Source organism: Rhizopus delemar, genomic scaffold (genome assembly GCF_000149305.1).
Source record: "Rhizopus delemar RA 99-880 supercont3.9 genomic scaffold, whole genome shotgun sequence".
Taxonomy (NCBI): domain Eukaryota; kingdom Fungi; phylum Mucoromycota; class Mucoromycetes; order Mucorales; family Rhizopodaceae; genus Rhizopus; species Rhizopus delemar.
Genome location: NW_027137835.1, coordinates 2,171,909 through 2,198,381, shown reverse-complemented (window position 1 = coordinate 2,198,381; position 26,473 = coordinate 2,171,909). Strand labels below are relative to the sequence as shown.

General features: G+C 34.1%; 10 protein-coding genes across 10 annotated transcripts; 6 read left to right on the top strand and 4 right to left on the bottom strand.

Moving 5' to 3' along the window:
• Nucleotides 1-689: 689 nt before the first annotated feature.
• Nucleotides 690-1,748, top strand: RO3G_11915 (uncharacterized protein; the record flags this gene model as incomplete). The annotated part of the gene is made up of 1 exon (XM_067666499.1): nt 690-1,748. One exon carries the CDS (start codon nt 690-692, stop codon nt 1,746-1,748), a length of 1,059 nt encoding a protein of 352 aa, XP_067522600.1.
• A 4,019-nt stretch (nt 1,749-5,767) lies between these two features.
• On the bottom strand, nt 5,768-6,107 carry RO3G_11914 (uncharacterized protein; the record flags this gene model as incomplete). Its single annotated transcript, XM_067666498.1, has 2 exons — nt 5,768-5,982; nt 6,014-6,107. 2 exons carry the CDS (start codon nt 6,105-6,107, stop codon nt 5,768-5,770), a joined length of 309 nt encoding a protein of 102 aa, XP_067522599.1.
• A 3,021-nt stretch (nt 6,108-9,128) lies between these two features.
• Nucleotides 9,129-9,995, top strand: RO3G_11913 (uncharacterized protein; the record flags this gene model as incomplete). The annotated part of the gene is made up of 1 exon (XM_067666497.1): nt 9,129-9,995. One exon carries the CDS (start codon nt 9,129-9,131, stop codon nt 9,993-9,995), a length of 867 nt encoding a protein of 288 aa, XP_067522598.1.
• A 316-nt stretch (nt 9,996-10,311) lies between these two features.
• Nucleotides 10,312-11,744, top strand: RO3G_11912 (uncharacterized protein; the record flags this gene model as incomplete). The annotated part of the gene is made up of 7 exons (XM_067666496.1): nt 10,312-10,389; nt 10,459-10,480; nt 10,586-10,627; nt 10,687-10,803; nt 10,923-11,490; nt 11,651-11,676; nt 11,737-11,744. 7 exons carry the CDS (start codon nt 10,312-10,314, stop codon nt 11,742-11,744), a joined length of 861 nt encoding a protein of 286 aa, XP_067522597.1.
• Nucleotides 11,745-12,982: 1,238 nt separating this feature from the next.
• RO3G_11911 (uncharacterized protein) lies at nt 12,983-13,219 on the top strand (the record flags this gene model as incomplete). Its single annotated transcript, XM_067666495.1, has 1 exon — nt 12,983-13,219. The coding sequence occupies one exon, from the start codon at nt 12,983-12,985 to the stop codon at nt 13,217-13,219; it is 237 nt and encodes a 78-aa protein (XP_067522596.1).
• A 1,777-nt stretch (nt 13,220-14,996) lies between these two features.
• Nucleotides 14,997-15,530, bottom strand: RO3G_11910 (uncharacterized protein; the record flags this gene model as incomplete). Its single annotated transcript, XM_067666494.1, has 3 exons — nt 14,997-15,086; nt 15,143-15,252; nt 15,317-15,530. The coding sequence occupies 3 exons, from the start codon at nt 15,528-15,530 to the stop codon at nt 14,997-14,999; spliced, it is 414 nt and encodes a 137-aa protein (XP_067522595.1).
• Nucleotides 15,531-15,881: 351 nt separating this feature from the next.
• Nucleotides 15,882-16,695, bottom strand: RO3G_11909 (proliferating cell nuclear antigen (pcna); the record flags this gene model as incomplete). The annotated part of the gene is made up of 3 exons (XM_067666493.1): nt 15,882-16,126; nt 16,177-16,329; nt 16,377-16,695. The coding sequence occupies 3 exons, from the start codon at nt 16,693-16,695 to the stop codon at nt 15,882-15,884; spliced, it is 717 nt and encodes a 238-aa protein (XP_067522594.1).
• Nucleotides 16,696-19,664: 2,969 nt separating this feature from the next.
• Nucleotides 19,665-20,692, top strand: RO3G_11908 (uncharacterized protein; the record flags this gene model as incomplete). The annotated part of the gene is made up of 2 exons (XM_067666492.1): nt 19,665-19,847; nt 19,901-20,692. The coding sequence occupies 2 exons, from the start codon at nt 19,665-19,667 to the stop codon at nt 20,690-20,692; spliced, it is 975 nt and encodes a 324-aa protein (XP_067522593.1).
• A 242-nt stretch (nt 20,693-20,934) lies between these two features.
• On the top strand, nt 20,935-24,342 carry RO3G_11907 (uncharacterized protein; the record flags this gene model as incomplete). Its single annotated transcript, XM_067666491.1, has 5 exons — nt 20,935-21,465; nt 21,525-21,605; nt 21,657-23,978; nt 24,033-24,268; nt 24,330-24,342. 5 exons carry the CDS (start codon nt 20,935-20,937, stop codon nt 24,340-24,342), a joined length of 3,183 nt encoding a protein of 1,060 aa, XP_067522592.1.
• A 1,088-nt stretch (nt 24,343-25,430) lies between these two features.
• RO3G_11906 (uncharacterized protein) lies at nt 25,431-26,138 on the bottom strand (the record flags this gene model as incomplete). Its single annotated transcript, XM_067666490.1, has 2 exons — nt 25,431-25,568; nt 25,722-26,138. The coding sequence occupies 2 exons, from the start codon at nt 26,136-26,138 to the stop codon at nt 25,431-25,433; spliced, it is 555 nt and encodes a 184-aa protein (XP_067522591.1).
• Nucleotides 26,139-26,473: the final 335 nt, after the last annotated feature.

Genomic DNA, 26,473 nt, shown 5'->3' with positions numbered 1-26,473 from the left:
GTTTTACGATAATCAAATCAATTATAACTGGTTGGTTGCAGTGTAGTTTTCAGTTCAATTTCAGTCCCAATCAAATAAAAACAAGAGTTGTCAAATCGTCAGGATTCACTTGGCACTTTCTTTTTCCGCCCCCAAAAAAATTCAATTACCACTTGCAAATAAGATTGTGTGAGTCATTCGGAAGCAATGTTATCGATTGGAAATAGTTGCACATAAAAGGAAGAAAGCGAAGGAAATGTTATAAAAGAAAGTTCTTTAGTTTACATGTTTTCTCACATGAACAAAAAGAAGTTGTATTTTTTGTGTATTGTTTATATACATGCAACATTATCATATAAAAAACTAATAATAATAAAGTGCTCTGTGCCTCGATTTAATTTGTTTGGGCTTTTTTTATGACCCTTGTTTTCATATTCAGGTGTGTATCACCGGTGTTTGAATGAACGTATTACTCACACTTGCACAAATGCAATCCCGAACCAGAGGAAAAAAAAAATAAAAAAAAAAACATTTAAGAGTTTGAGCCTTACTTTCATATTCTTTTCTATTTCTTCTTAATTCATTGATCAATTCACTTATTTGGGTCTCTTTTTTTTTTTCAAAGAAAAAAAAACTTTTCAATTACGCACTGACCCCCTCTCTTCTCTTATAAAACAACCTCCACACATCTAACTTTTCTTTGAAGCTTCATGGCTGAATCAGACGACTACTTGCTCATGTCCTCCTCGGATATGTTTGGAAAAGACCATTTGCTTTCAAACTTTTTGCAAGATCAATCTCCTCTCTCGCCTGTTGCTGAAACAAGTTTTCCTTCACCTGCTTCATCTGTGGAATCTATGGATAGCCCTGATCATAACTCCTTGTCTATTGATCCTTCTGTATTGCAAAGCTTGCCTCTTTCTGTTTTACAATCATTGGCTGCCATGTATCAACAACCAGATTCGGTTATGCAATCAGAAAATTTTGATCAATTTGTCAAGTTTGAAGAAGAAAAATCAAGTAATGAAGCTTGTATTCTCGCTCCTCCTAGTGCTGCTGTTCCTAGTACTAGTAATAGCCCTACCACAAAGGCCAAAGGAAAATCGTATCGTCCTCCTCGTCAATTAGAATGTTTCAATTGTCACGTTACCAAGACTCCTCTTTGGCGTAGAACTCCCGACAGAGCTCATTCACTTTGTAATGCCTGTGGTCTTTATTACAAGCAATACGGTACACATCGTCCTCTTCACGTTCGCCAAAAGCAGCAAACCCCCACAACAAACAAAGAACCGCAATTAAGCCCAATAAACTCAAATACCGATGTCAATTATGCTGTGGAAGCCGCTGCTCATCTATTGCGTCCTCTTCTCAATCAAAACGTTCAATCGAAATGCAGCAAATGTGATCAAGTCAAGGCTTCTTTACAAAAGTTGAATGATGACGAGTTGATTTGTGAATCATGTCACTATCACAATCTGAACGCTGGCGAGAAGAAGCGTCGTCGTTCGAGTTTTGAAGAAGAAGAATTAGAAAGACCCAACAAGATGCCTGTATCACCGGCTTTATTTCCTGCTACAGCACCACAATCGCCATCACAGAACGTTATGCAATCAAAAGAATGGGCTGAAATTGATGATACTCGGTTCAAAACATTGCTTAGTCGTATGAATACACAACAAATGCATGGTTTCTTGGGTATGCTTGAACGTCGATGTGCTATCTTGCGTTCGATTCTTATTCCTCAGCAACAACAACAACAACAAGAATAACTTTTGTAAATTTCCTGCTTTTTTATTATTTTAGCTTTCCTTAAGGGAGCTTTTGTATATGTTCAACACATCCATGGAATAGTTTAAATAACTTTTCATGATATTATTTTATTTATATATTTTCATTCATCAAAAAAAATCTTTTTATATTTATATTCTTTTAATCTTATACCGTTCAACACTTATTCTACTTTTTTTTAAAAAATAAAAATAAAATAAAATAAAATTCTACATTTTTTTTTAATTATGCTTAATACAATTCAACCAAGCTATATTAGTAATATGTTTGCAAGAGATGACTTTGTAAAGTGGCAATTGTGATGAATTAAGTATTGTAAATTCAATTTGAAATTTATAACTTCCGATCGCAATTGTTCAATTTTGTAAATCTGCAAATCTTTATATCTCTAGCTCATAATATACAGAAACCTATTCTTGGACAATCATAGTTTTTTCGCTTGATTAAAGAAGAGTATATCAAAAAACAAAAAGTTTAAATTTTAAATATAAAAACTTTTTCTGTAAACATTTTATTTCCTATAAACATATTGCACTCTAGATGTCGATTGAAGGAATCAATAGGTGAGACAGTTAACTTTTGAGCGCGTAAACTTTTTTTTTTACCCCAGCATTTTTGACTTTGTTACACTTATTTCGCGTGTGCATAGGAGAGTACATGCCCCCCTCTCACTTTTTAAATCGTCCCTGGTTTACTACCAAAAAAAGGCTTCGCATGATCTTTTGTGTGGCAATGGTTCACAATCAAATTGTAGCACAATCTGCTGACGTTTTTTTTTTTTTTTTTTTTTTGAAACCTGTTTGCTGCCCCTTCTCCCTTGCATAAGAAAAGAAAGCGATTTATTTCAGATTTCAGGAATATTTTACTGTATGAGCCATATATCAATTGGTTTGGCAGGGTATCCCAAAGGCATATTCACGCTATATTCAAGCTGATGATGATGATTAGCTTTTGTTAAATAAAAACTAAGAAATCTCCTTCTCTTTCTCCTCAAGAAGATTAGGTTAACAAAAAGCTACAGATTTTTTAGTCTGTTTTTAAACAAAAACTTGTTTACTATTAATTCAAGTCTATTTCAAGTTTTGCAATGCTGTTGGTTATTTCAACCAGTCAAAACATAAAGAGAATCACGATTATTAATAGATCTATAAAGAAACTAAAGTTGCTACAAATAAAAAGAATGCCTGCTTCTTTTCTTAGTCCGGTTCATAATTATTAGCCTTGTATCTTCAGGATTTCATATAGAAAGTTGCTCCTTGTATCCTCGATGCTCATCTATTTCTATCTGTTCTTATAGCTATATATTTTATATATTGAAATCAAATTGATTCAGAATCATTACAAACTACTCGTGTTACCTAGAGAACAGCGGAACAAAAGAAAATGAACAACCAACGAACAAATAACGTTCTTGATGAGGGTAACTCTCTTATGATAACACAAGCTAGCTTACTTCTTTTGGGCAAGCTAATTAATGTGTTATTCATATTTGTGCATTTTGAAAGCTTCTTACTTCCTCTTCTCTTTATAATGCTTTCATAGTTTTATGTGAAGCTTAGAAATCAGGTTTGTCATACATGGACAAAAACTTTTTTTTAATCTTTAATATCAGCTGTATTGCATTTTTCATGTTTGAAAAAGGAAAACTTGTGCACCTATTACACATACAACTTTTGTAATAAGATACAATGTGTCCTAAAAAAGAGAATCAGATATCGATAAATTTATATTGTTTTTAACTACTGGAAACACGAGTTATCCATCTGATCAAAGGCCTATCACATCCAAGCAGACGATCCGATATAGTTTTTATAGATTTTTCTTTAAAAGCTTTGACTATACAACACTGACTATCCATTTGGATAGCTTTGATGTATATTTTAATAAATGTGTGTTCTTTTTGTCTCTTTCTCTTTTGATAAATTCTTTCATTGAAAAGATAGACCATGTGTATGGTTTTTCAAAATGATGTGGTTTTTTCTCAAATATAAAGCTCCACATCGTCCAATGTTTGCAGTGATACGTTAACCATGTCTGTTAAACCTCTTTTCATGTGTTTCCGTTTGAAAAAAGCATAAAGAACTTGGTCTAGTTGCGAAATTGTAATACAACACGATATATGATAATTGGTACTCGATTAATAATAATAATAATAATAAAAAGGAATAGCTACAGAATATCCCAACCATCCTTGTCTAACCTTAATTAATCGTTTTATAATTTGTCTTTGATTTCCAAGATAGTTGGATAAGAATACGGTTAAACAAGTAAATCCAAGTGCAGTAAATATAAATGTTGCTATTTTGCATCGGTTCAAAAGACCCTTGCGTACAAGGTAATAAATAAGAAGGTGTAAAATACTTTATGAGAAAATCAATTGATGGCATGAAACCTATGTTTTTTAAGAGTAGTTAAGACAATACAATAAATCATTGTTGGATTTGGTTGTACTCTTACTACTTCGTTTTCAGCTTTCATCAGTTACAGCAGGAAGGTTCAACTATGTCTATGGCTGTGGGAAACTAGCTGTTTGACGTTGCAAGCAAATGTAAGTGCACCATCAATGCCGCGAGTACCGACAAAATGTCATGTATTACTCGCCTTGTTTTATTGTTCTCGTAACGTTGAAATCACTCAAGGTGTGGGCTACCAAGGGCTTCGTCATATTTCTTTGGTCAAAGGCCTTTCTCTTTAAATAAACCTTAAGTCAAGTGCAATTCACCTCACAACACATAATGTTACTGTCGCGTCTCGACTTATTGTAAGTCATTTTATGCACAGAATATGCAAGTTGAGTTGAGCTCCTTACTGCAATAAAATGATTCCTAGACAAAAGAGATACTATTTGCGGTGTAAGCACCACACCTTTTAGTTAACAATAAAAAACCCAAACTTCTTCTTTTATTCTTTCTACCCTGACATTCAACTGTAATTACACTTTTGCACTCCCAATACATTAGCTATGCATTGCAGTTCAATACAAATCTTTTTATGTAATAATATCCCTTTTTGAGTGTATTAATATTTTTCGGTTTTGTTTGTTTTGTATTTTATTTTCCTCTCTCGTCGGTTTGAATTATACCCTTATCTTGCTTATTCTTCCTGTATTGGTGCTATCTTAAGTGAGTATGACCCTTGCATTCATCATTTTTAAACTACTTATGCTTCTCGGACCTTGGCTCCTGCCGAACGTAGATATGACGCGTTGGAAGTAAAAGCGTTAGCTATTGCTTAGTATATCCGAAAACCCTCTCATTACCTTAATGCCACCAATTTTACGGTTGTTATCGACCATCATTTCCTACAGTTTTTATAAAGTATTGATCATACATGTACTTTTCAAGAAATGCAACAGTTTAGCCGTCTCTTTCATTTAATTATTTTTCGTCCATGGATCAAGAAAAATGTCATTTCTTGCGTGGTTTGTCAAAGAGTGCATAGTTCAAACACTAATTTAGGACACATAAACCTTATGCATTCGTTTGACTTTATTGCTGTTGATGCTTTTTGCCCTTTACCTGCTCCCTGTTCTGACACAAAATGCATTGTAGACGCCTAATGCGTATTTTCAAGATATGCAAACCTTTCACATTTTCATGAAAATAATGACTTCTGTTTGCCCTTTACTTTTTAAAGATCTTTGTTAGCATGATATCACGATCTATATCCTTAATAATAACGATAAATAATATTTCCAAACTCTTGTCAAGACTTTAACTAAACATTTGAACATCAAATGAAAATCTGCCGCTGTGTATCATCCTCAAGTAAATGGTCTGATTGAAAGGTTTATGGCTGCTCTACGTAGAAACATACAAATACCATTAATATTTGTTACAAAGTAAAAGTTAATTTTCCCATCTTCAAAAGCCTTTTCTTTATCAGAAGTTTCTCGCAACTTAGATTACCGAAAACTTCAACTTTCTTATTCATTTTATATGTCAAAATTTCTTAAATGAGCAGAAAACATAGTCGTTCATTAAATTGCTTTATTGAAAATTTAATAGAAAAGATAAATTTCTTCTTTTGTCTCCTTCTTTTTCTTCTTTTTCTCCTTTTTCCTTCTTTTTTCTTCGCCAAAGCGGTAGAATTCTTCGGTCATGACACAGTATTGTGCGAACTGCCTTTGCTTGAGCAGCCATTTTTGTCTGAGTGACTTGTTATTCGCAGTGAAGAACTGGTTTGGCTTGTACAACAGGCATTTGGACGAATAGGCTATGTACGGGCGTACTGGTGATCTCTTCACTTTTTTTGGGGTTCCATAAGCTTTCGTCATCCTGTGGTGACTCTGTTAACCATATGTTATTGATAGGAGAACTAAGATAAATCCTTTGTCTCATTTAAATAAAATTGTTTTTAGTTTATACTATAAACTGGAGATGAAATGACCTCAACATCTAGAGTTTACTTTCGACGTTGAAACTATAGCACAAGGAATATATTGTAACTGACTTTAGTAGTTTAAAAGATTCTTATAGTTGAAGATTGGCATTTCAATGGTTAATTGAAATATACCTTGAGTTTTATACAATAACCAAACTCAATCAAATTTGTAACGTTTCTCATTTTAGCACCCTGTCACTTGATGTCATCGGATAATCCTTGATCCAATTCCTGACTGGAAGAGCAAGCCTATTTTGGCTAGCATTAATAAACTACTATGAAAAAATGCCAGCAAGCTTCACACGCACAAAAAGATGTTACCTTTTTTTTTTTTTTTTTAAAAAAAAAGTAGCTTTGTATTATATTGGGTTGCCAATTTTCTTAAAAATAATGCTCTGTTGGCACAAGTTATCCAACATGCAGCCTCTCTTAAATTCGATAAATTCAAAAGTATTAAGGGAAGTTATGGCTGTGAAGCTTTTTTAGAAATTATGTGTTGTATCTGTTATCTGATGTTTTGCTTGAGAAGGTTTGTACACACAAAACCTTTATTGTGTTGTTTGGTTTTATTAGTTGCCTTTATTACTTCCTAAACTTCCTCTTGCTTTGGTCTAAGTCTCTGGATCTTTCTATGTATAAAGACCTAAAAAAGGTACTCAATCTACATTAGGAGATAAAGTTGGTGATGCTCTTTAATGCTTTTGCTAATGATCGATTTGCTAATTGGTATAGTTATCCTAATACGTGGCTTCTTGTTGATCTGATACAAAGCATTCAAGTATTTCTATATGCAAAAACACACACAGTATGTCAAGTTCATTATTTGTGCTTGTAGTGATAGTATCAAACTCCCCTGATGTGTTGCTTATAGGCTTGTGTGCTTATTCCTCTTTTTCCTATTTGTTGTTCTGAGATGATATATATCATCTTTTTACATTCAAAATCCACCTATCTAAGCATAAGAAAATGTTTAAACATTGTCGGGTATATTGTTCAAATATCCTTTGAAGTATGATTACATAAAACTCAACATTATGGATAAATTTTTAATCACTGATACTCATTTCAAGCTTGTACTTGCAGAACATCTTAATGGTCGCTAAAATAACAAAAGTTCTTAGAACCTTTTTTAGAAAGCTTCTAAGGGTTTATACTCACATTCGTTGGTGCATACGATACACTCTTGAGGAGCTTTATAGGAGTATATTAAAAATAAAAAATAATTTTACTTCATCCCAAATAAAGTGTTATGTATTCCACACCGTAAACAACATGGATGAAATGATACATACTAATATGGGATAGGATCAACTTTATGAACAAAATACACTTTTCGTTTGAGTATATTAGGTCCTACTTCTGTGATCTCTGTCTCAGGGCTCAACTTTTCCTATTGACATAACCTGAGCTTACCTTGTGTATTTTTACAGTTCTCCCTTCTATTATGACTTTTTTTTTTTTTTTTTTTTCTGCTGTAGAACATTTTCCTTTCTTTTCCTAAATTTAATTGGGAGGTGGTTTGTCAAGTTGTAGTATTCGAAGCTCAGATTATATGGTGAAACTTAACCTTATGCAAAGTACATCATATCATCACGACAATCTTACATACTGCTATGTCAAGACGATCTTAACCTGATACGTAGGGTCTTTACCACATTGATCACATTAAAGTAGGAGTACAAGAAAAGCTGCCCGAAGAACGCTTTTTTTCTTAATAAAAATGAAATAGAGAGTTACAGAAAAAGAAAAATATTCAGTTGATGTCTATTAATTAGGATATTATATTACATGTTAGAAATCATTGTTAAGCATCAAGAAGGCTATCCTACAAGTAAGCTTTCTTTGCCTTCTACAACCTTTATCTGCCTCCTCACTAAACTGTGATATTTAGGAGCAAGGGGGCTATAAGAAAGAGAATTTAATTATAAAATATAAAATATGATTGTGTACTTCAATCGTTTACTCTATAGCACTGATATTTCATAGTCTTAGTTTACCGATGTTAACTTGTAACAAATAGATACGTGGGGATAGGAAAGTGAAGTATTTTTGTACTAATAGATTGCCTCTTTTTTTTTTTTTTTTTTTTTTTTTTTTTTTTTTTTTTTTTTGCTAGGGCTAAGGACGAATACAGAAATGCTCCTATTTCCTTAGTGCTTGGAGAAACCCAGGAGAGAAAACAGGATCTTTGAAAATAGGAGAACAAATAAGATACCTACTCTTACATATATGCTATTATAGTGTCATACATAAAAAGGGCTTTTACGTATTCTATTGTATTGAATAAAAGACCTGAAGTAGCTATTCTACTAATATTCTACTAAACTCGAAGAAAACCTTAATTTTCATTAAAGATGATTGGTTGTTTGTTTTTTCTGTATTTTAAATGTACCATAAGCAACAGCAGTATAGATGATCAAACCAGAAAAAGATCTTCTGTTACACTAAGTTCGCTTAGGTGTCTGTTCTTTATCCAACCTTTTTTAGCCTTATTTTCTTTACTTTATTATAATTGTCAAGTATAATTTCATCAGAATTAAAAGTCTATTTGGATCTTTTAATAAGCCAACTAATCTAATTACAAAATTAATAAAAAAAGGGCTAGAACATCATTAGCTTCAAATGTAATACAACAACTCAGCTGTCAAAAAAAAAATTGTGTAAAAACCAGGAGAGAATCAAGGTACCCAACTCAGTGCATAATCAATATTTGCCATGGGCAAAGGGAAAAAAATCCTAGTGACAATAGATTGATGTACTTACCATGTGCTTTTTGGTATCAACTCCTATTCTTGTTTTGAATTTGGAACAGTAACCAATAAAGTCTATGTCTAGTTGAATTGATTATAGTGAATAGGAGAAGACTTATTTGGTATAAAAGAACGTAAATGTTTGCGCTTCTTTCCAATCTTTTTTTTTAAAACTTTTCCATTACACCTTCTTTTTTCCAATAAAAAGGCACAAATAAAAAAAAAAAAATGAAGCTCCTTTCTCTTGGTTTGATTGCTACCGCTTTTGCTGCCATCCTAGTTGATGGTGCTGCTATCCCTCAACGTAGAAATGTATTAGATGTATCAGACAGCACAGTTACTCTCAAAAATGTAGCTTCTAACATTGGCAATGGCTTATGCGTCAGTAAGATCGCAAACAATGCCAAGGTCAACGCGCTTAAGCGTCGTAAAACAGCCGCCATCAATGATCTTAATGTAGACGCCAAAAACGTAGCTGAAGATATTGCCAATAATCCACGTGTTAGCGACATTGCTAATAAACCTGCCGCTAAAGTCCTCAGAAGACGTGATACCGCTGCTGTCAAGGAAAATAATGTTGGCATTAATGGCGTTGGAAACAATATCCTTAACGATGCCAATGTTAGCGATATCCTCAATAATGCCGAAGTGAATGTTGCAAGCGATAAAAAGAAGTGCGATAGCTGCTCTGACAATCACGGCGACAATGGTAACGATGATGGAAATGATGGTAGCGATGATGGAAATGATGATAACGATGATGGCAATGATGGCAATGACGGCAGTGAAGACTGTGATGATGGTAGTGACGACGGAAATGATGGTAGTGACGATGGAAATGATGGTAGTGACGATGGAAATGATGGTATCGATAATGGAAATGATGGCAGCGATGATGGCAGCGATGATGGCAATGATGGTAGCGACGATGGAAATGATGGTAGCGACGATGGAAATGACGGTGATGAAGACTGTGATGATGGTTCTAACGACGATGATAACGATGACAATAATGATGATGACAATGATGATAGTAATGACAATGATGACGGTGACAATGGAGATGACAGTAGTAATGACGAGGACTGCGATTAGATATTTAAAACAGTATTGCATCTTTGAGATCAATTTAAACTTGCCTTCCTTCGCTTTAAATTTAAAGTCTTTATAATAAAAAAAAAGTCTGTAATCGTTAATATATTCACATATAATTGAAAGAAACTTTAGTTTTTTACTTGATCTACATTAAGATCGTTACTGGATAATTGTTTAAGCGCTGTTTTTGAATATTACTTGCATTTACATTGTGATTTGTTCCGCTTTTTAAAAAAAAAAATAAAGAAAATTCTAATATTTTTGATCTTTTTTTACATTTGCTAATCAACAATAATTGAACAACAAATAATTTATAATGAAGCAAGAACAAAACAAAACAACATCAGGACCAAGGAAAAAGAAGGCAGCGAGAGCTTGTATACATTGTCAAAAGGTATACATAATTGAAAGAAAAAATGATTGAAAATGACTAATTTTGAACATTTGTCTTTTACAAAAATAGGCACACCTTACCTGTGACGATTGTAAGATCAAGCAAATAAGAATATAAAGTATTATATATTAAAATAAGCTTATAGCACGGCCTTGTCAACGATGTATAAAAAGAAATCTCTCTACTACTTGTACAGACGGTGCAAGAAAGAAAGCAAAATATTTGCAAGATAACGATGGTAAAAATGGCTTTTTTGAAAGCTAGTTGTTTTTATTGTTACTCATCTTGCTCGAATAGAACCAGTAAATACTCCTACAGCAGTATATAGTCCTCAAACTTCAGTATCAACCCCTGTAAGCACCTTTGCTCAAATGGAAACAAATGAATTTCGACCACAAGACTTTATAAATGCCAGTAATAAAAAGATGAAGTACAGTTCCTCAAAATCGATACTAATGAGTTTATCTTTCTTATGAATATAGATACGCAATCTATACTAAATACAACGGCTAATAACAATTTGCTTTCATTAGAAAATTACAATTATGGATTTGGAGCTAATGCAACAAATCTTGAATATTCCATACTTTCGAACATGCTTGGATCTCCTCTAGTTGACACCAGAAATACAGTTGACACCTCCAACATTCAACAAAATACTTTAAGTACTATATGGGCCTCATCGCCCATTGTGGAGAATGTCAATATATTGAGAGGAGATTCATCATTTTTATCAAACCGTGATACCACACAACTTATGTCCAATGCTAATAATACGTTTATGAACAGACCGAGTACCAGTGACAATGAAAATAATAAGAACAGCAATAACAATACGACACCTAGAGTATCTTCTGTAGCATCTGTTGCTTCTTCCAGCATGGATACATCACAAATTTCTGCTTCAGGCATATCTACATTATCTGCTTATGGTGATGGTGCGGTAGTAGCCAAGGTTGCGAGTCCAGTTACAGCAAATTCGGGACCTTCTGTCAAACGAAGGAATCAGACCATTACACCAGAAATGGCTTATGCTAGTGCAACCAAACCGTTTAGTTATGCTGAAGGATATCATTATCTTATAAACTATGTAAAAACAAGGTATGCGTACTTTATCATTATTGTGAAGCTTTCATATTCAATAGTAATTCAAGAATGGGCAGAGAGGATTTGATGAGGATCAGTAGAGCGCTGGCGCTTTTTAGGCCATCTGTTTTAGCATCTATGATGAATTTAACAGAAGATGATTTAATATTCACAGAAAAATGTCTACAGCGCACATTATTGGTAAAGTTTCTACTACACTGTAACTATATCTGTATGTATCAACATATTTTTTTATTTTAGGAATATGAGAAATTAATCAGTTATTCTGGGACACCTACAGTTGTGTGGCGTAGAACAGGGGAAATAGCACTAGTTGGTAAAGAGTTTTCGCTGCTTACACAATGGTCTCGAGATATGCTGCTTAATAAAAAAACTTACATTTATGAGGTAAAATAACCTATAGGCTAATATGCTTACAAAGTTTGCTAATGCATAAAAACAGCTCATGAGCAATCCTTCAGCAGTGGAATACTGGGAAAAGTACGCGCTACATGCATTTGATAATACAGATTCAGCAGTCTACAGTACATGTATACTGATGAGCCCTACAAAAAGAGTCGTGCCATGTACTTTTTGTTTTACTATCAAACGAGATATATTTGATCTACCAAGCGTGATAGTCGGCAATGTAAGCAAAAACAACATGACAAGATATTCATATATTAACTTTTTTTTTTGAAATAGTTTTTGCCTATTTTAAGCTAATAAGAAACAAGAACTATGATGCATTTTTGTTTCTTTATTTATTGTTATAGAATACTCCACTTTCCTTTCCAATTCTTTGCTTTCTTGTTCATTGACATATTCATATTCATATAGGCATATGTTAAAAAATAAATATTTATTTGCCGTGTAAAAATCAAAATGTTGGCGAAACAAAGTTGAATAATGTAATAAAAGCTCTCAAAGCCCGTTTTATTTTCCTTGTTTATATAATAATAGATTTTTTCCCTTTCTTCCCTATATCTCTCAAAGCGGTGTATCATGGAAATGCTATGAATAATATAATCCAATCTGACAATGAACAGCAACAACAACAACAGCAGCAGCAGCAGCAATCCGATCAACAACAAGTTTTTACCCAAGCATAAGTGGAATAAACTGTGCACGAGCTCGAAAACTCAAGATTACAAAGATAGGAGGAGCAATACAACGACTACCCTCTCCCCAGGCCATTCGCGAAACTTTGGAGGAAAATTACATGTCCCAACATAAAAAGAACTTAGTTTTTCAGAAGATCAATACAAAAATACACTGACGATGAATGTGTCAAGCTAGAATAAATCAACAACAAACTATCTTAGAACTTGAACAATTGAAGGTGGACTCAAACCAGTTCATTAATACCATATATAAGAATGCAGAAACAATTAGACTACAAGCAAGGGCAAGTACTGAGTTATACAACAAGTTACAATACATCAATGATCAAAACAGGATTGCTTTCAACTCTCCAAAAGATAGAGGCGTCTTCCTCAACACCACCATGCAAGTCGAAAGATTTGCAATCTTTGGATTGGGGTCATTAAATCTACAAAAACAAGAAGCAAAAGAATTGGCTCTCAAAGCGCTTAAGTTGCCTACAAGTCTCAAACATTTGGAAACAGCGGAAGCTGTTGATGAAAAAACAAAAAACACCTTCGACGCCAATTTTATTGGACAAATTCATAAAGCTCGATTTGAAAAAAAGACTTATTCAAAACGCAAGTCGAGGAGAACATAGAAGAGGATTCAACACTGGATTCCGTGAGAAACCTTTCAACAACTCAAGATAAAGTTGGTGCGGGTCATCAAGAGGATACCAGTCTTTTTATGGAAGAGGAAGAAGAGGTATCCCTTTCTCCGAACAAGGAAACATCCCCTCTACAGCATCAACCACAAACAACAACATCTAAAATACCATTGTACAAAATAACACAGATAATTCAACAATAACTAATGGTGAATCGGCAACCTCAACATCGCCAACACTACAGTATTTCGAAGGGCGGAATAATACCCGTGAACGCCTAACACAATTTAACAACAATTGGATGAAGATAACAGCACACAAATGGCCATTGGATATCGTGAAAGAAGTATCAAATTAGAAGATCAAGGAGCTACTTCAGCAAATCAAACAAGTATCATTACCAGTCCAGAGATCATATACATAGATAGTGAGTTTATTGGGGAAGGGCACATTGATGATTCTAACAGTCGGGAAAGCACTCCTTCACATTTGCCATTTACAACGAGATCTGCCGAGGGCTCTACACTTAAACCATCATAACTGGGAGAAAGCATGTCAACTATCACAGCTAGGCTACCAAGAATTTTAATGGTGGAAGGAATCGATTTTAACGAGAAACGGATTGCCGATTCAAGTACTGCCACTGGTCATATAGCAAAAAGCGAAAAAAAAAAAAAGTCAATGATGACAACTAATTAGATTTTCATGTCGTTTATTTTAAAATGAATGGATAATATCTGCTGTAACAAGTTGATTCGGATCCGGGGGCACTGTGGCTTCAGCAAGGAAGGAAATTGTGACCTTTTTCAGGGAGTGCCAGTACGGTCTTATACCTGTTTGGGGTATTAGTAAACGTTGACTGTAAGTGAAATGTTTACCATCGAGAGTTTGGTGCATCATCGCATTAAAATTCGGTTTCTTTCCGTTTAAGGCTCATAATTCCTATGTTCTGTATGATTTGACTATGCTATTCCAGTCCGGAACCTGGAATGCTGTCTTCATGTTCCGGGGCAAAGAAATAGATGTGATCAAGAACCCTGAATACATGCGTGTCAAAAAAAAAAAAAAAAAAAAAAAAAAAAAAACGTCATTCTCTTCAATTGTTTATGAGTCCTCACTTACAATATCTCCACATCAGAAAGCTGTTCCAGCTTTTCATTGAGCTATATAATCTGTTTCTGCAGCAGGATCAAGGTATCCCATGACTGGCATAAAGTAAATATAAAAATGCGGGTCGACCTGTATTTTTTTTTTTACCTTTTCATCTTTGTCAACCATTGATTCATCTTCTTGAACGCCAAAGAATTCATACTTTCTTTTTCTGAGGTTCGGTTGTTATGACTAATAAAATAAAAACACAATTTATATTTTTCGAGTGCCAAGGTTTACGAATGATTTCTAAGCAAGCGATGTAGTTTCTAAAAATACGACTTCAATTTTCGAAGATAAGAAATTGATTTTGATTGGCTTCAATATTGCCAGTTGGAAATAGTGTACTGCATGCCTTTTTTCATAGCACTTTTATCCTCTAGCCCAGACGGGTTCTTAGCTACTTTCATCGTCTAGAATTGACCAGGGCAAAAAACGATGTAATAAAACATCACGTGCCCAATTTGGTTATATATTTTATTAATGAATAAAAATTTCTTTAAAAGAATGCCTTTTTTTTTTTCTGGTGGAATTTGATGTTTTAATTATTTTTACAATTTACAGAGAGAATTCGTTTGCATAAAAGATAATGTAAAGAGTACAAATAAAAAATTGAAAACTAATCACTGCGGTATCCGCTATTTCCTTCTGAACCCTTCACTTTGCTTGACCATTTTTTACTTCTTTTTGCATTCATCTCACTTATGATCTAACAAGAAGTAGAGATTAATATGAAATAGTTAAACTGGCCTGGATATTGCTTACGTCTTGATGAATCTTTTTCTCGAGAGAACTTGATCGTAAAGCCTTTTGCATGATTTCCACATTACGTTTCATCCTTTCTTCAACTGATAATTCCTCTTTATATAGCTTATCTATAAAAAAAAAAAACAAAGAAACAATGAGCAAATTATTCAAAGTGAATATTACTTGATTTACCTAATGCATTTTCTTTTTTCTTCTTCTCTTCTTGTAATAATCTAGTCTTTTTGTGTCTACCATATCGAATCTCATGCTTTACTTTTTGGATTCCTTTATTAGTCTTTGGTAATTTAAGTTTTTGTTGCTTTTTGTTTGTATTGTCATCAAGTGAGTTATTTTTTTTACTGCTTGTTAATAAATTTAAGGATTGCTTGGCTAATCTTGTTGACATATTTTTATTGTGAAAAAGATTTCTAGGGGAAATGAAAATAAAATAAAAAAACAAACAAATTGAGGCTTAGAATTTCCTTTTTGGGCTTTTTCATGCAAAAAAAAAGGAAAAAATCATTTGTTATGAAGGGTCTATCTTAAAGTTCTTCAATTTAAAAAGAATATTTATTTATTTTTTCACTTTAAGATTTAATGAAACGAATGCTTTATTTTTCAAACCATCTTACGCCGATATATAAATCAAAATAGAATCAAGCAGAAACAAGGGAGAAGAGAATATTTCTTGAATTTATTCTTCATCTTTTATCTTTGGTGCCTAATAGTATCGCACATACCCAATGTCTTCAAGCTTTTAATCAGGCAATAATGGAACATCTGCGGTTAACTTTAGACCTACACAACTTGAAAGAGGCGTGGTTTTTGTAAAGCTGACTAGGTATTTGACTGCAAATGACATTGATACACTTTGATTAAGTTCAACAATTGTTGATTCTTCTCCATTATCTAATGAGCTGCCAGTCTCTACTGTTACTGATCCTTTACCTATTTCACCATCAGCAGAGAATTTAATCCCGCCTTTTGTACATTCGATTGTAACTATGCAAAAATAAATGCCTTATTTTCTTTTTTTTTCTTCTTTTCTTTACTGAAATCACTAAGAGTAAATAAATCATGAACGATCTCTTGGAATTTAGTAGATGGCATTTGAATAACAGCTTCATATGTAGTTTCAAGAATATCCAAGTGTTCACTATCGATATCCATTAACTTGAAATCATATGAACTCAATGGATCGCTGTCTATAATGCTATCGATAAGAGTTGTTTTGTTATAATCTTCTATTTACCCTTACTTTCAAAAACTAAGCTTAAGACATCACCGTCGTCGTCAGTCTTGAGCGTCAAAATATCGTCGTTACGAGCACATTTCAAGATCTTGCTCAAGTTGGTCAAGTTGAGACCCAAGGGTAAGTTACGGTCACATCGGTAGGGATCAAAGCCATAAGAACGTAACATTGAGGCGAACAAGGCAACATGATAATTTTCAGTGGCTTGAAGAGCAATACCTGAATCGTTGCAATCCAAGTTACATTCTGTCACAAATTCTCTAACAGTTTCGAGTATAGATTTAAGGAGTATGGCTTGTTGGAAACATGCCTCAAGCATATTTCTGCTGTATTACTCTTTATCAAGATCCCTTTTATGTTGTATCTTACTTTTAGAGAGAAAAAAAAAGTTACTAAAGCGTGTTTAGGCATAAAAAATAAAACGAAATTTTTAATCGTATTGCTGTATTCTCAAATTTGCATACTTGTTAAATACCAACGAAATACACAATGATTTTATTTGAAATGATTATTTACATTCACAAAAGTGCGTTATTTATTTTGAGTTTTATGAGTCTTGTTGATGGGTTCGGTATCAGTATTACCAGTAGCAGCATTATAAGTGTTTTTTGCGCCGCCAGTTACTTGATTAGACAGGCTATCCATAAATTTACCCATATCTGAAGCAGTTTCTCTGATCTTGGATGAACCATTGTTGGTTACGCCTTCTGTTTGCATACTTTCATTACCAATAACATCACCTAGGAATTGGTCTTTTGTGGGATCATTAGAGTTACTCATGTTTGTTTTAATAAATGAAAAAAGAAAAAAAGAGTAAATAAAGACTCTATTTTATATATTATATATTTTTCAGAGATTATTGCATGAATTAAAACGTCATTTCTTCAAACATACACTTTCAATTCCAATGATCTTAACGTCATGTCTATGTCAAATAAAATTTAGTTTGGATACGATCTCAAACTTATTTGATATAGTATGATTGTTGACCAACTTGTGCTTTATCAAATATGCCTTTATTTGAACAGTTACTGACATAACAAATAAAGATAATTTTATAAGAAAAAAGATTTAGTCCAATACTACTTTATGTTTCTTTTATAAAATGGTCAAAGCACATTGATATTATTAATAAGGGTTACTATAGAATCAAGAAATTCTATTATTTCTATCATTTTTTTATCGATTTAGTCGAAGTGTTGTATAACACAATGATAGCATGTATCTGTGAAGTCTTTTGAGTAATTAAGCGACAAAGATAAACAACTGAACTTCATATTCAATATGCTTATTGTTCAGCACTAAAAGAATTGACTAGAATCAAATGAAATAATATTGCCAATTATATATTAGCATTTTTTCCGTACATCTATTTTTGCCACAGTTATTTTTATTAATATTCTCTTGTTAATATTGTCGTTATAAGTAGGCTTCCATTATTATTATTATTACTAGAAAATGAAAGCGAGAAAGCAAACCCCCCCAAAACCTATAATTTAGCTTTAAAAAATGCTAGCGTAGTAAATATGGAGCGAACCACCCTTTTTTTCATTTTATACAGCATAAAAAAGTAACAGGTGCTAAAAAAAAGGTCGGCTTTTCGATAGCAAATGGATCAATTGTTTCTTTTTTTTTATCAAAGATATCTAAGGTTTATAACGTGCCTTGTTATAGAATGCAAAATACCATGAATGAAAATAAGCCTTTAAAAATATCAAAAGTACATTTGCTTTTACAACAACCTTTATTCTGTACTTTTGAAAACTAACTGTTGTCACTTTCAGAAGTGGAAAATATAAAGGTATAAAAGTATTATAACGTAATTATTTGCGTGAATTGATATCAACCAGATCCAAAGCCAGTGATCGAATTGACAAGTCTGTCTTTAGTCGTCTCCACGAAAAAAAAAAAAAAAAAAAAACGCGAAGTTAAACAACAACATAAATAAAATAGATTTAGCGATAGTGATATTATGATTTCTCCTTTTTTTAGCAGCCTTGTAGGGCTTTTCAATCATCCGCCAGTGGCGGTCTATAAGTTATCGTTACATGCCTTTTTGAGGACATATTTTACAAATATATGCCTTTATTCTATATGCTGCTTCAACCAATATTTAATATACATATACATTTTTTACTACTCCTTGCTTATTGTATGATTCTTCAACAATGTTTGTACATTTATGTTCCTTTCTCTTTAATTGAAGCTTATTATATGTTCCTTCAATCAGTGCTTTTTTATAACACATATATATGAATTCAGCAATAACAAAAGCTATTAGACATAGTATCTAATGCTTATCACGATGTTTTTACTCTTCCCTCCTTAGAAATATAATTCAACACTTTATAAATGTTTTTGCTAAATGCTTGAAAAAATAACTTACTTAATATGCATTCATAATAAACTGTTATATTTAAATACAAGAACGCCAAGCGAGTAAGCACAAAAGTGTCTATTAGATTTGCAAAACTACCATTTGGCACAATTAGTACTGTTTTAGAACAATTACCATAAAAGTAAAATCTCGACTTATAAATCTCAGCTTCATACTAACTTTTTTCTTTTCCTTATTAGCAAGGAAGGACAGCTCTTTATGATAGTAATAAAGAAGCAATTTTGTATTCAGTAAATAGCTTGTATGTTTCATAAATAGATGTTATACCTCCATGCTTAAATAAGCTTTCTTGCAAGATGAAAAGAACAACGTAATTTATTCAAAGTAGAAAAATTAATTAATTTTTATTTGATTCACAGCATGTATTAAAGCTTTAGCCGACAGGAAGACGATCTGAATTCAGGTTTATTAGAAATTCATTAAATTCTATACAAGGCGCTTTATTACTTCAATGAATGAATAAAGATCGCAATACGATCTGTTTGAAATAACGCGTACAAAAAGTAAAGCTCAAAGGAACAAGCAAAATTAAGAAATTAAAAATTATATGCGGTAAATGAAATTTAACAAATAAAGTAAATGTCAGATATATCCTCAACCAAACATTAACTGAGACATATCCAAACAAATGATCATAATACCTTTTTCTTTACTTTAGAAAAAAAAACTTTACAAATGATCTTTTCCATATTCAAATACGCATATAAGCCGTGTTCTCATTCTTTTTCATAAAAAAAAAGCCTTTTTTTTTTTTTTTTTTTTTTTTCTTCTTTTTCTTTTTTTTTCTTTTTTTTTTCTTCTTTTTCTTTTTTTTTCTTTTTTTTTTCTTATCTTCATCCTTCTTAACTCTTACTTACATTATTCGATATTTAATATATGCAATCACTGTAATGCCAAAAAGATACAACAGACAGCCATCAACAATAATTGAAGATGAACAAGAAGACGTTGAAGATGATGAACTATTATCAACAGATGAAGAACAGACTGTCAGAAGTGAACGTGACGCGGAGCCTCAAAAGCGGAAGAGAATTGCACAGAACAATGGAGCTGAATCCGAATTATTAAATCAGGTAAAGCTCTCTTCTTTCTTCATTTTCTTATCTTCTCTTATAAATTACTCAAGTCAAATAGTCAAGTGGATGAATCAACTATAAATGCTTTAAGAGAACAGCTGAGATCAACGATCAATCAAATTTATTATTTGAAAGGAACGATGAATGAATTAGTTGTTGAAGTCACTCATCTTAAACAGATCGTTTTGGATCTGAAGAACACGGTAGAAAAAGAACTGCAACACAGCAAGGAACAGAAGATTTCACCATCATCATCACAACCATCATCAATAACAAGAGAATTTGAAGGGCCCAGTGAATCACAAATGCCTGCAAAGTTTGTTTCAATTCAAGGGCCTTTTCCAAAGTACACACAAAGGGACAGGATCTTACCAAGACCTTCTGCAAAACAAGTGGCTGAAACATTAGGAGGTAAAGAACACAGTCTTCAATTCACATCTCATCTCTACGTGGACCTCATTGAAAAAGCGTTGGGGCCGCAAGAAGAGAATTTGCATCTAGACTATAAAGCAATGGTGAAGGAGGCTATCATGATCACAAAGGCAGTCGTGTCTCACATGAAAGAAGCATATCGTATCGACCCTGAGCTTCGATGGAGTTATATTGATCCCACTGTGAAGTTAGAAACATATAGAATATTAGAGAGTGCAACAGAACATCTTTTACCATTAAAAATATGTCTTGAACATTGGGGAGCGCACGTACTCATTAGCAACTTTTGGGTGAAACGAAAAAAATATAATAAAAAGTCAACTACTAGAAATTCGTCTTCTTCTCCACCTAGAAAACCGGACATATCACCTTTTAGTATTCCATTCCTAACAAATCAATCAGAACAATAATAAACGCATAGTTCCTTTGGTTTTATTTATATCGAATCTTTTGTAAGCATTGACCTCCAAGTAAAGAGATGTGTTTTAATTGTCTATATTTGGAACAACGCTGTTATTGTTGCACAACTACATGTTTTCACTACTTTCTAAATCTGGATAATGAAAAAGAAGTACATCATCAACTATTTCTCTCTCTCTCTCTCTCTCGCTTTCATTTTTTTTTTCTTCGTTTTTTTTTTTTTTTTCAAAAAATGTATAAATCTACAAATAGAGAACGTGGCCTCGGTGTAAGAACTAGTAGTGGTGATTGGCGTCATCGTCCGATTTCTCCATCCAACAGTACCACTCACTCACCTGGTCCCAATGTACGTTCAACAAGTCCTTTAAAGAGACAGAGTATTCCTTCTGGTGCAAGTAAATCAGTCGCTGTCCTTCAGCAAGAATGGCGTATGCAGCAGCAGCAGCAGCAGCAGCAAGAATTGCCTTCAAAACGAAGTAATTCGAGATACCCCCTACCAAAACCAAAAAGGATACCGGAAGAAGTGAAATATGCTGCTGAAGGCAGTAGTAATGACGTTGAGGTTATTTATGATGAAGAAGAATTTGGGGAAAATATAGAGGAGGAACGGATGGTGGTCGTTCAGGATATGAGGTCTCGATCACCGAGTATCAATCGAAGCTCAGGAGGATCTATTCACAGTCAGACATCCATTCCTTATCAAGGTCCTCAAGAATTTAGGGTCGTTAAAGAGGGCTGGATGTATCGTAAAAATGGGCTCATGGTAAAAAGGACAACATGAGAAATAATGTTTCGTTGTAACGATTTCATTTCTGTTTGTAGCAGTGGAAGCCAGTATATGCTGTAGCCAAACATGGCAATTCTGTTAAACCTGGTGGTCTTTATTTGTACAAAGATGTCAAGGTAATAATACAATAGAATCTCTGTCCTTCCCTTATACTAAGGTCTTCACAGTGCACAAACCACATACAAACTTATGACATGAGTGAAGTACTTGAAATCTCGCCTCGAGCCCAGGAATACAAACCTGGTATCAAATGGGAGATTCGTATGCTTGTCAAGCGAGACGATGTCATCTTGGGAACCGATGATCTGATCTCACGCAAGGACTGGGTCGATTCACTCACTTCCATCATGGGCAAGGTTTCTATCGCGACACAAAACGAGTTGACTTCACGTATTCAAAGCTCTGAGCAGATGAATCGTGATCTACAACAAGTTGCAGAGGAACTGAATACGGAAAACACGCAGCTAAGAGAGCAAATCGAGAGCCTCAAGGAAGCGATGGCTAAAAAAGAGCAGCAGTTTCAACAGAGACTTCAAATCAAGGAAACTGAAATCAAGGAAGCGCTTGAAAAACAGGAACAGCTCTTTCAAGAGGATTTCCAGGCAAGAGAACTTGAACTGTCAGCTGAATTGAATCATACCAGACAAGCATTGGAAACCAAATGCGAAGTGTTTGAAAGGGAGGCAAAACAATGGCGAACCAAGTATGTTGATCTTGAATCGAAAATGACAACAAGCAATGCGGATGCAGGTAGCCATAGACAGGCCAAGATTGACTTGCTCGAGATGGAAATACTCAAATGGCGTCGAAAGGTAGACGAACTAGAGCAAAAGGAAGTTGAATGCAAAAAGATGGCAGCCAAATCTGAAGGCTCTGATGTGGTCAATGAGACATTGTCTGATGTCAAGTTCAATATTCAGCTACTGCGCGATCAACTCAAGAATGGCGTCTCTTCTGAAACACCCATCCTGGATGATATCAAGAAGAGCATCAGCAACTTATCCGATGCATTGGAGGAAGCCAGGTCCGACTGGAAGCAACTTGAGAATGATATCATCAAGTTCTTGGAAACAGAAAAGCAGGACGCAGAAGGAAAGCAAGCAAATCAAAAACACAATTTGACACTACTCGCGGACGATATCAACCATCTACGTGAGGAGCTTGTTGGTGTCTCGACCCAAGATGAAGAACATGAAAAGAAGATGCCATCCTTAACTGAAAAGTTTGACATTCTGATCGATATGGTTGAAAACCTTCAAATAGGACAATCTCGCCTTGCTTGTTCAGTTTCTGAAAGACCTATTGACTCAGAAAAGAACACAGGCGATTATCAACAAAAGTTGGATACATGGATGCAAGAGGTTCGTCAAGCAATCGAATCAAGCAGTTCACCACCTTCTTCAGATGTGAACTCACTCTATGACAAGCTCTTGACAAAAATTGACGATACCATGTCCGAACTCATCAAGAATCAAGAAGAAACACAGGATGAGCAGATTAAGCATATCAAAACAATCGCAAACTACCTTCAGTTGATGACAAATGATATACAAAGCAGTGCAATTCCTGATCTACCTGCGTTGTCACAGCAACTGGAGGATGTGGTTGAAAGATTGGCAGCAACAGAGAATCGTCTGTCTCAAGCTAATTCGGTATCAAAGCCAATGCCACCACAACCTACCTGGACACCCTCACCCTCCTCAAGCGAGGAATTCAAAAACATGCCCCATATCAGTGAAGATGATAAACTTGCGCAGTTAAACAACTTTGTAAAGAACACAGAACGCTTTATGGAACATGTCTTGCTTGTTTTAAACCGATACGAAGGCAACAACCCAAACGGTATGGAAGAGATTGTTCGTCGTGCGGTGAAGAATGCTAGTAAACTTCAGATTGAGCAAGTCATATCGCTTCAGGAACAGCATGCAGAGGAACGAAAGGAGATGGATAGGAAAATACAGCGGTACGAAGAAAATGCTCGGGGTTATTTTGATAAATCCATGGAAAAGATGCACTCTGATCTTCATGAATTCACTGGTGTTATGTATGAGATGCTCGAAAGACTTGTATTGCAGGCATTGGAACATGGTGAAAATGTAGCTAATGGCGAAATCCCTGATCAGCAGCAGAAGTCTATAAAGAGCGTCATCGATTTACATGTGAAGTTGTCAAGTTTAAATCAAGTGTTGAAGGCTGAGATCGAGAGACTTGAACAAGAAAAGGAAGATTTGGATGAGAATATGAAGAGAATGAAACGAGACAATAATGAATTAGAAAAGGAACTTGAAAAGAAACAAGTTGAGTTAAGATCTATTCAATCTGAACATGAGCGACTGAATAAAGAAATTCAGAGATCAAGACAGGACAGTACGGCTCAATTGGCAAAAGAATTGGAGCCTCTGATGAGTCAAATAATGAAATTGAAAAAAATGGCTACTATTACTCCTGAAGAAAAAGATGATAGTTTTATGGACCTTGATGCAGAAATTGTAAGTTTATTTTATTTGATTCCTTCCACTTTCTTACTTACTCTTTCCTTAAAGATCTCTCCTCCAAAATCGCCTCTTCCAAACAATAGACATTCGCGTTATGAAGAAAATGAAGAGACAGATCGAAAGTTACGGTTCCCAAATCATCGTCAAGGATCCTTTTCATCCCAATTCTCAGACAATAACGAAAATAGAACACGTCATGAACAACAGCCCCTGAAATCACCTTTGATTGGTGTAAGAGATAGACCCAGAGGGAAAAGTCCTCTGGCAGGTTTCTTGGGACGCAAGTAAATACCAAATATCCTTTTAAAATAAAATTGTATGTAAAAATATATATTATAATAAAAGCATCATCTTGTGAGCTTCTCATCTAGTTTAATCAACGTATCACATTTGGCTCGCTTTCTTTTCCTTTTTCTGTACATGACATACTTTGTGTAAGCCAAAGCAAATTAAGATTATTATCTAATCAGATGGACTCATTCATGTGCTTTAGGCTTCTATAGGTTATTCAATTTCATTTTTCTGTACATTGTATTCACTTTTATTAATCATAGCAAAATTGTTTTCTTGAATCTCTCGTTGCACTTTTCAGGATTTGCTTATTTCATGCAAGAAACCATTATTACGTTTTTAATAACCTATATTTCATTCTCTTTCCTTGTTGGAGTCACAAAAAGAAATGAAAAGCCTATGGAACCAATTGAGCCCCCCCCTCCCTTTTTTTTTTGGAATGGCTGTTAGGTAAAAAAGAATAGAAAGAAAATCTTTTTCTTAATGCAATAAACAAGAGATTTTATATTCAGCTGGTTAATCATACATTCCATCACTTCACTTTGAAAGGTATGGTTGGACATATTCATAATATTCAGGAAGGGAATAATAATGCACTGTATACTCAATTGAGCACATTAAAGAGGGAAGCATCCTATTCTAAGCAAAACATACTACACATGTCTCTTTTTCTATTTTCCTCATTCTATTTCATATCTTTTATACTCATTTATATGTGTGTTCCATTGCTTAGCAAGAAGGAAACCTCATCCTCTGCTGGTGTAACAAAGCCTAATCATTTTGGAAAGAAATTACGCTTAAGCATTCACCTAATGTTTAATAAACTACACCTTTCAAATTGATATTTTAATAGTGAAAAAAAAAAAAAAAAAAAAAAAAAAAAAATGAAAATTGCACTTTGTGAACATGAAAAGAAGAAGTGGTGCTTAATGTTTAACTGATGCCGGTGAATGAAAAAGGCATTCATAATTTATGCTTCTTGTTCAAGTCTATCTATTTTAGGCGCTTTTTTCTTTTTTCAGACACGAGAGATGAAAAAGATGAGGATGCTTTCTTATCGTACAATGTGTACTTTAGATATCATTTAAACAAAACTTTTTATTCAATACATTCAATAATACAAAGAGAAATATAGAATCGTATCTGTATTCTTTATTACTCGGCACAAATATTGCTCCGAGAAAGATTGTCATACAACGGTAAACGACTTGAATCGTACAACGGTAGAGCGTCCTCGTATTCGATAGTTTGCAAGAATTTAGGATGAGGCACAGGATTATCTGTCTTGTTATACTTTGAATAAATGTCAAGTTCATCCCCAGCACGAATACCTCTCCCCATGGTTCCTATGGTGATCGGCTGCTCAAATATATGCAAATCATTCGACCATGGGACAAGAAGGTTTTTTAGATTTAAAAGTTTTTTATTATTTTTCTTCGTTGTTACTATGGTTTTGTGGATGGAAATGACTAATTTGTAAGACAGAGACATAATTTGGCTGTATTCCATTGAAGGTGCAAGTTCCTCATCTAATTCAAGGCTCACTTGATGAACCTGTGTCATCTTGTTTTCATCATTGTCTAATTTGTTATTTTTCAAAATGTAAGTATTTGTGGCCATCAATTGGCTGAGTATAGGTTTTTCATCCAAGTTGAACTTTGAAATTTGATAGACGCGCATGCTGATACTTAGATCATTTAGTGTCAGAGATCGTTTTGACTTCTTCTTTTGCCCCTCTGTCACATAAACTGTTGCCTGGATCGTATCACCCGCAATATATTCAACTGCAGATAGTTTAACCGTAGCTGATATATCAGACTGGTTCATGGCAATCCGCCTTCTTTTTATGTCCTCCAGTGTCATGGGTGACTTTAGTAGCTTAGTTTCAATCAAAGGAATGAACCGGATACGTGCCTGGGTCATCACTGGGACTTCCTTGTAAGCTAAGGATGGGTCCAAATAAGCTGTTAGCTTATAACTGCATCTATAATATTGATGATCAATCGATGGAGGAAACTGAATCATTGGCATTTGAACAGTAAATAAGAATCGGTAGGTTGCCATTGGTTGGAGCTCATTATTTTCTTCCTTTTCCCATAGATTGGTGGCAATCCCAAATAGGTTGGATGTATGTGATCTTTGAATGCCCGGCCCCAGATCGTGGTTTAACATGGCCTCTGTTGCTTGGAATATAAGCC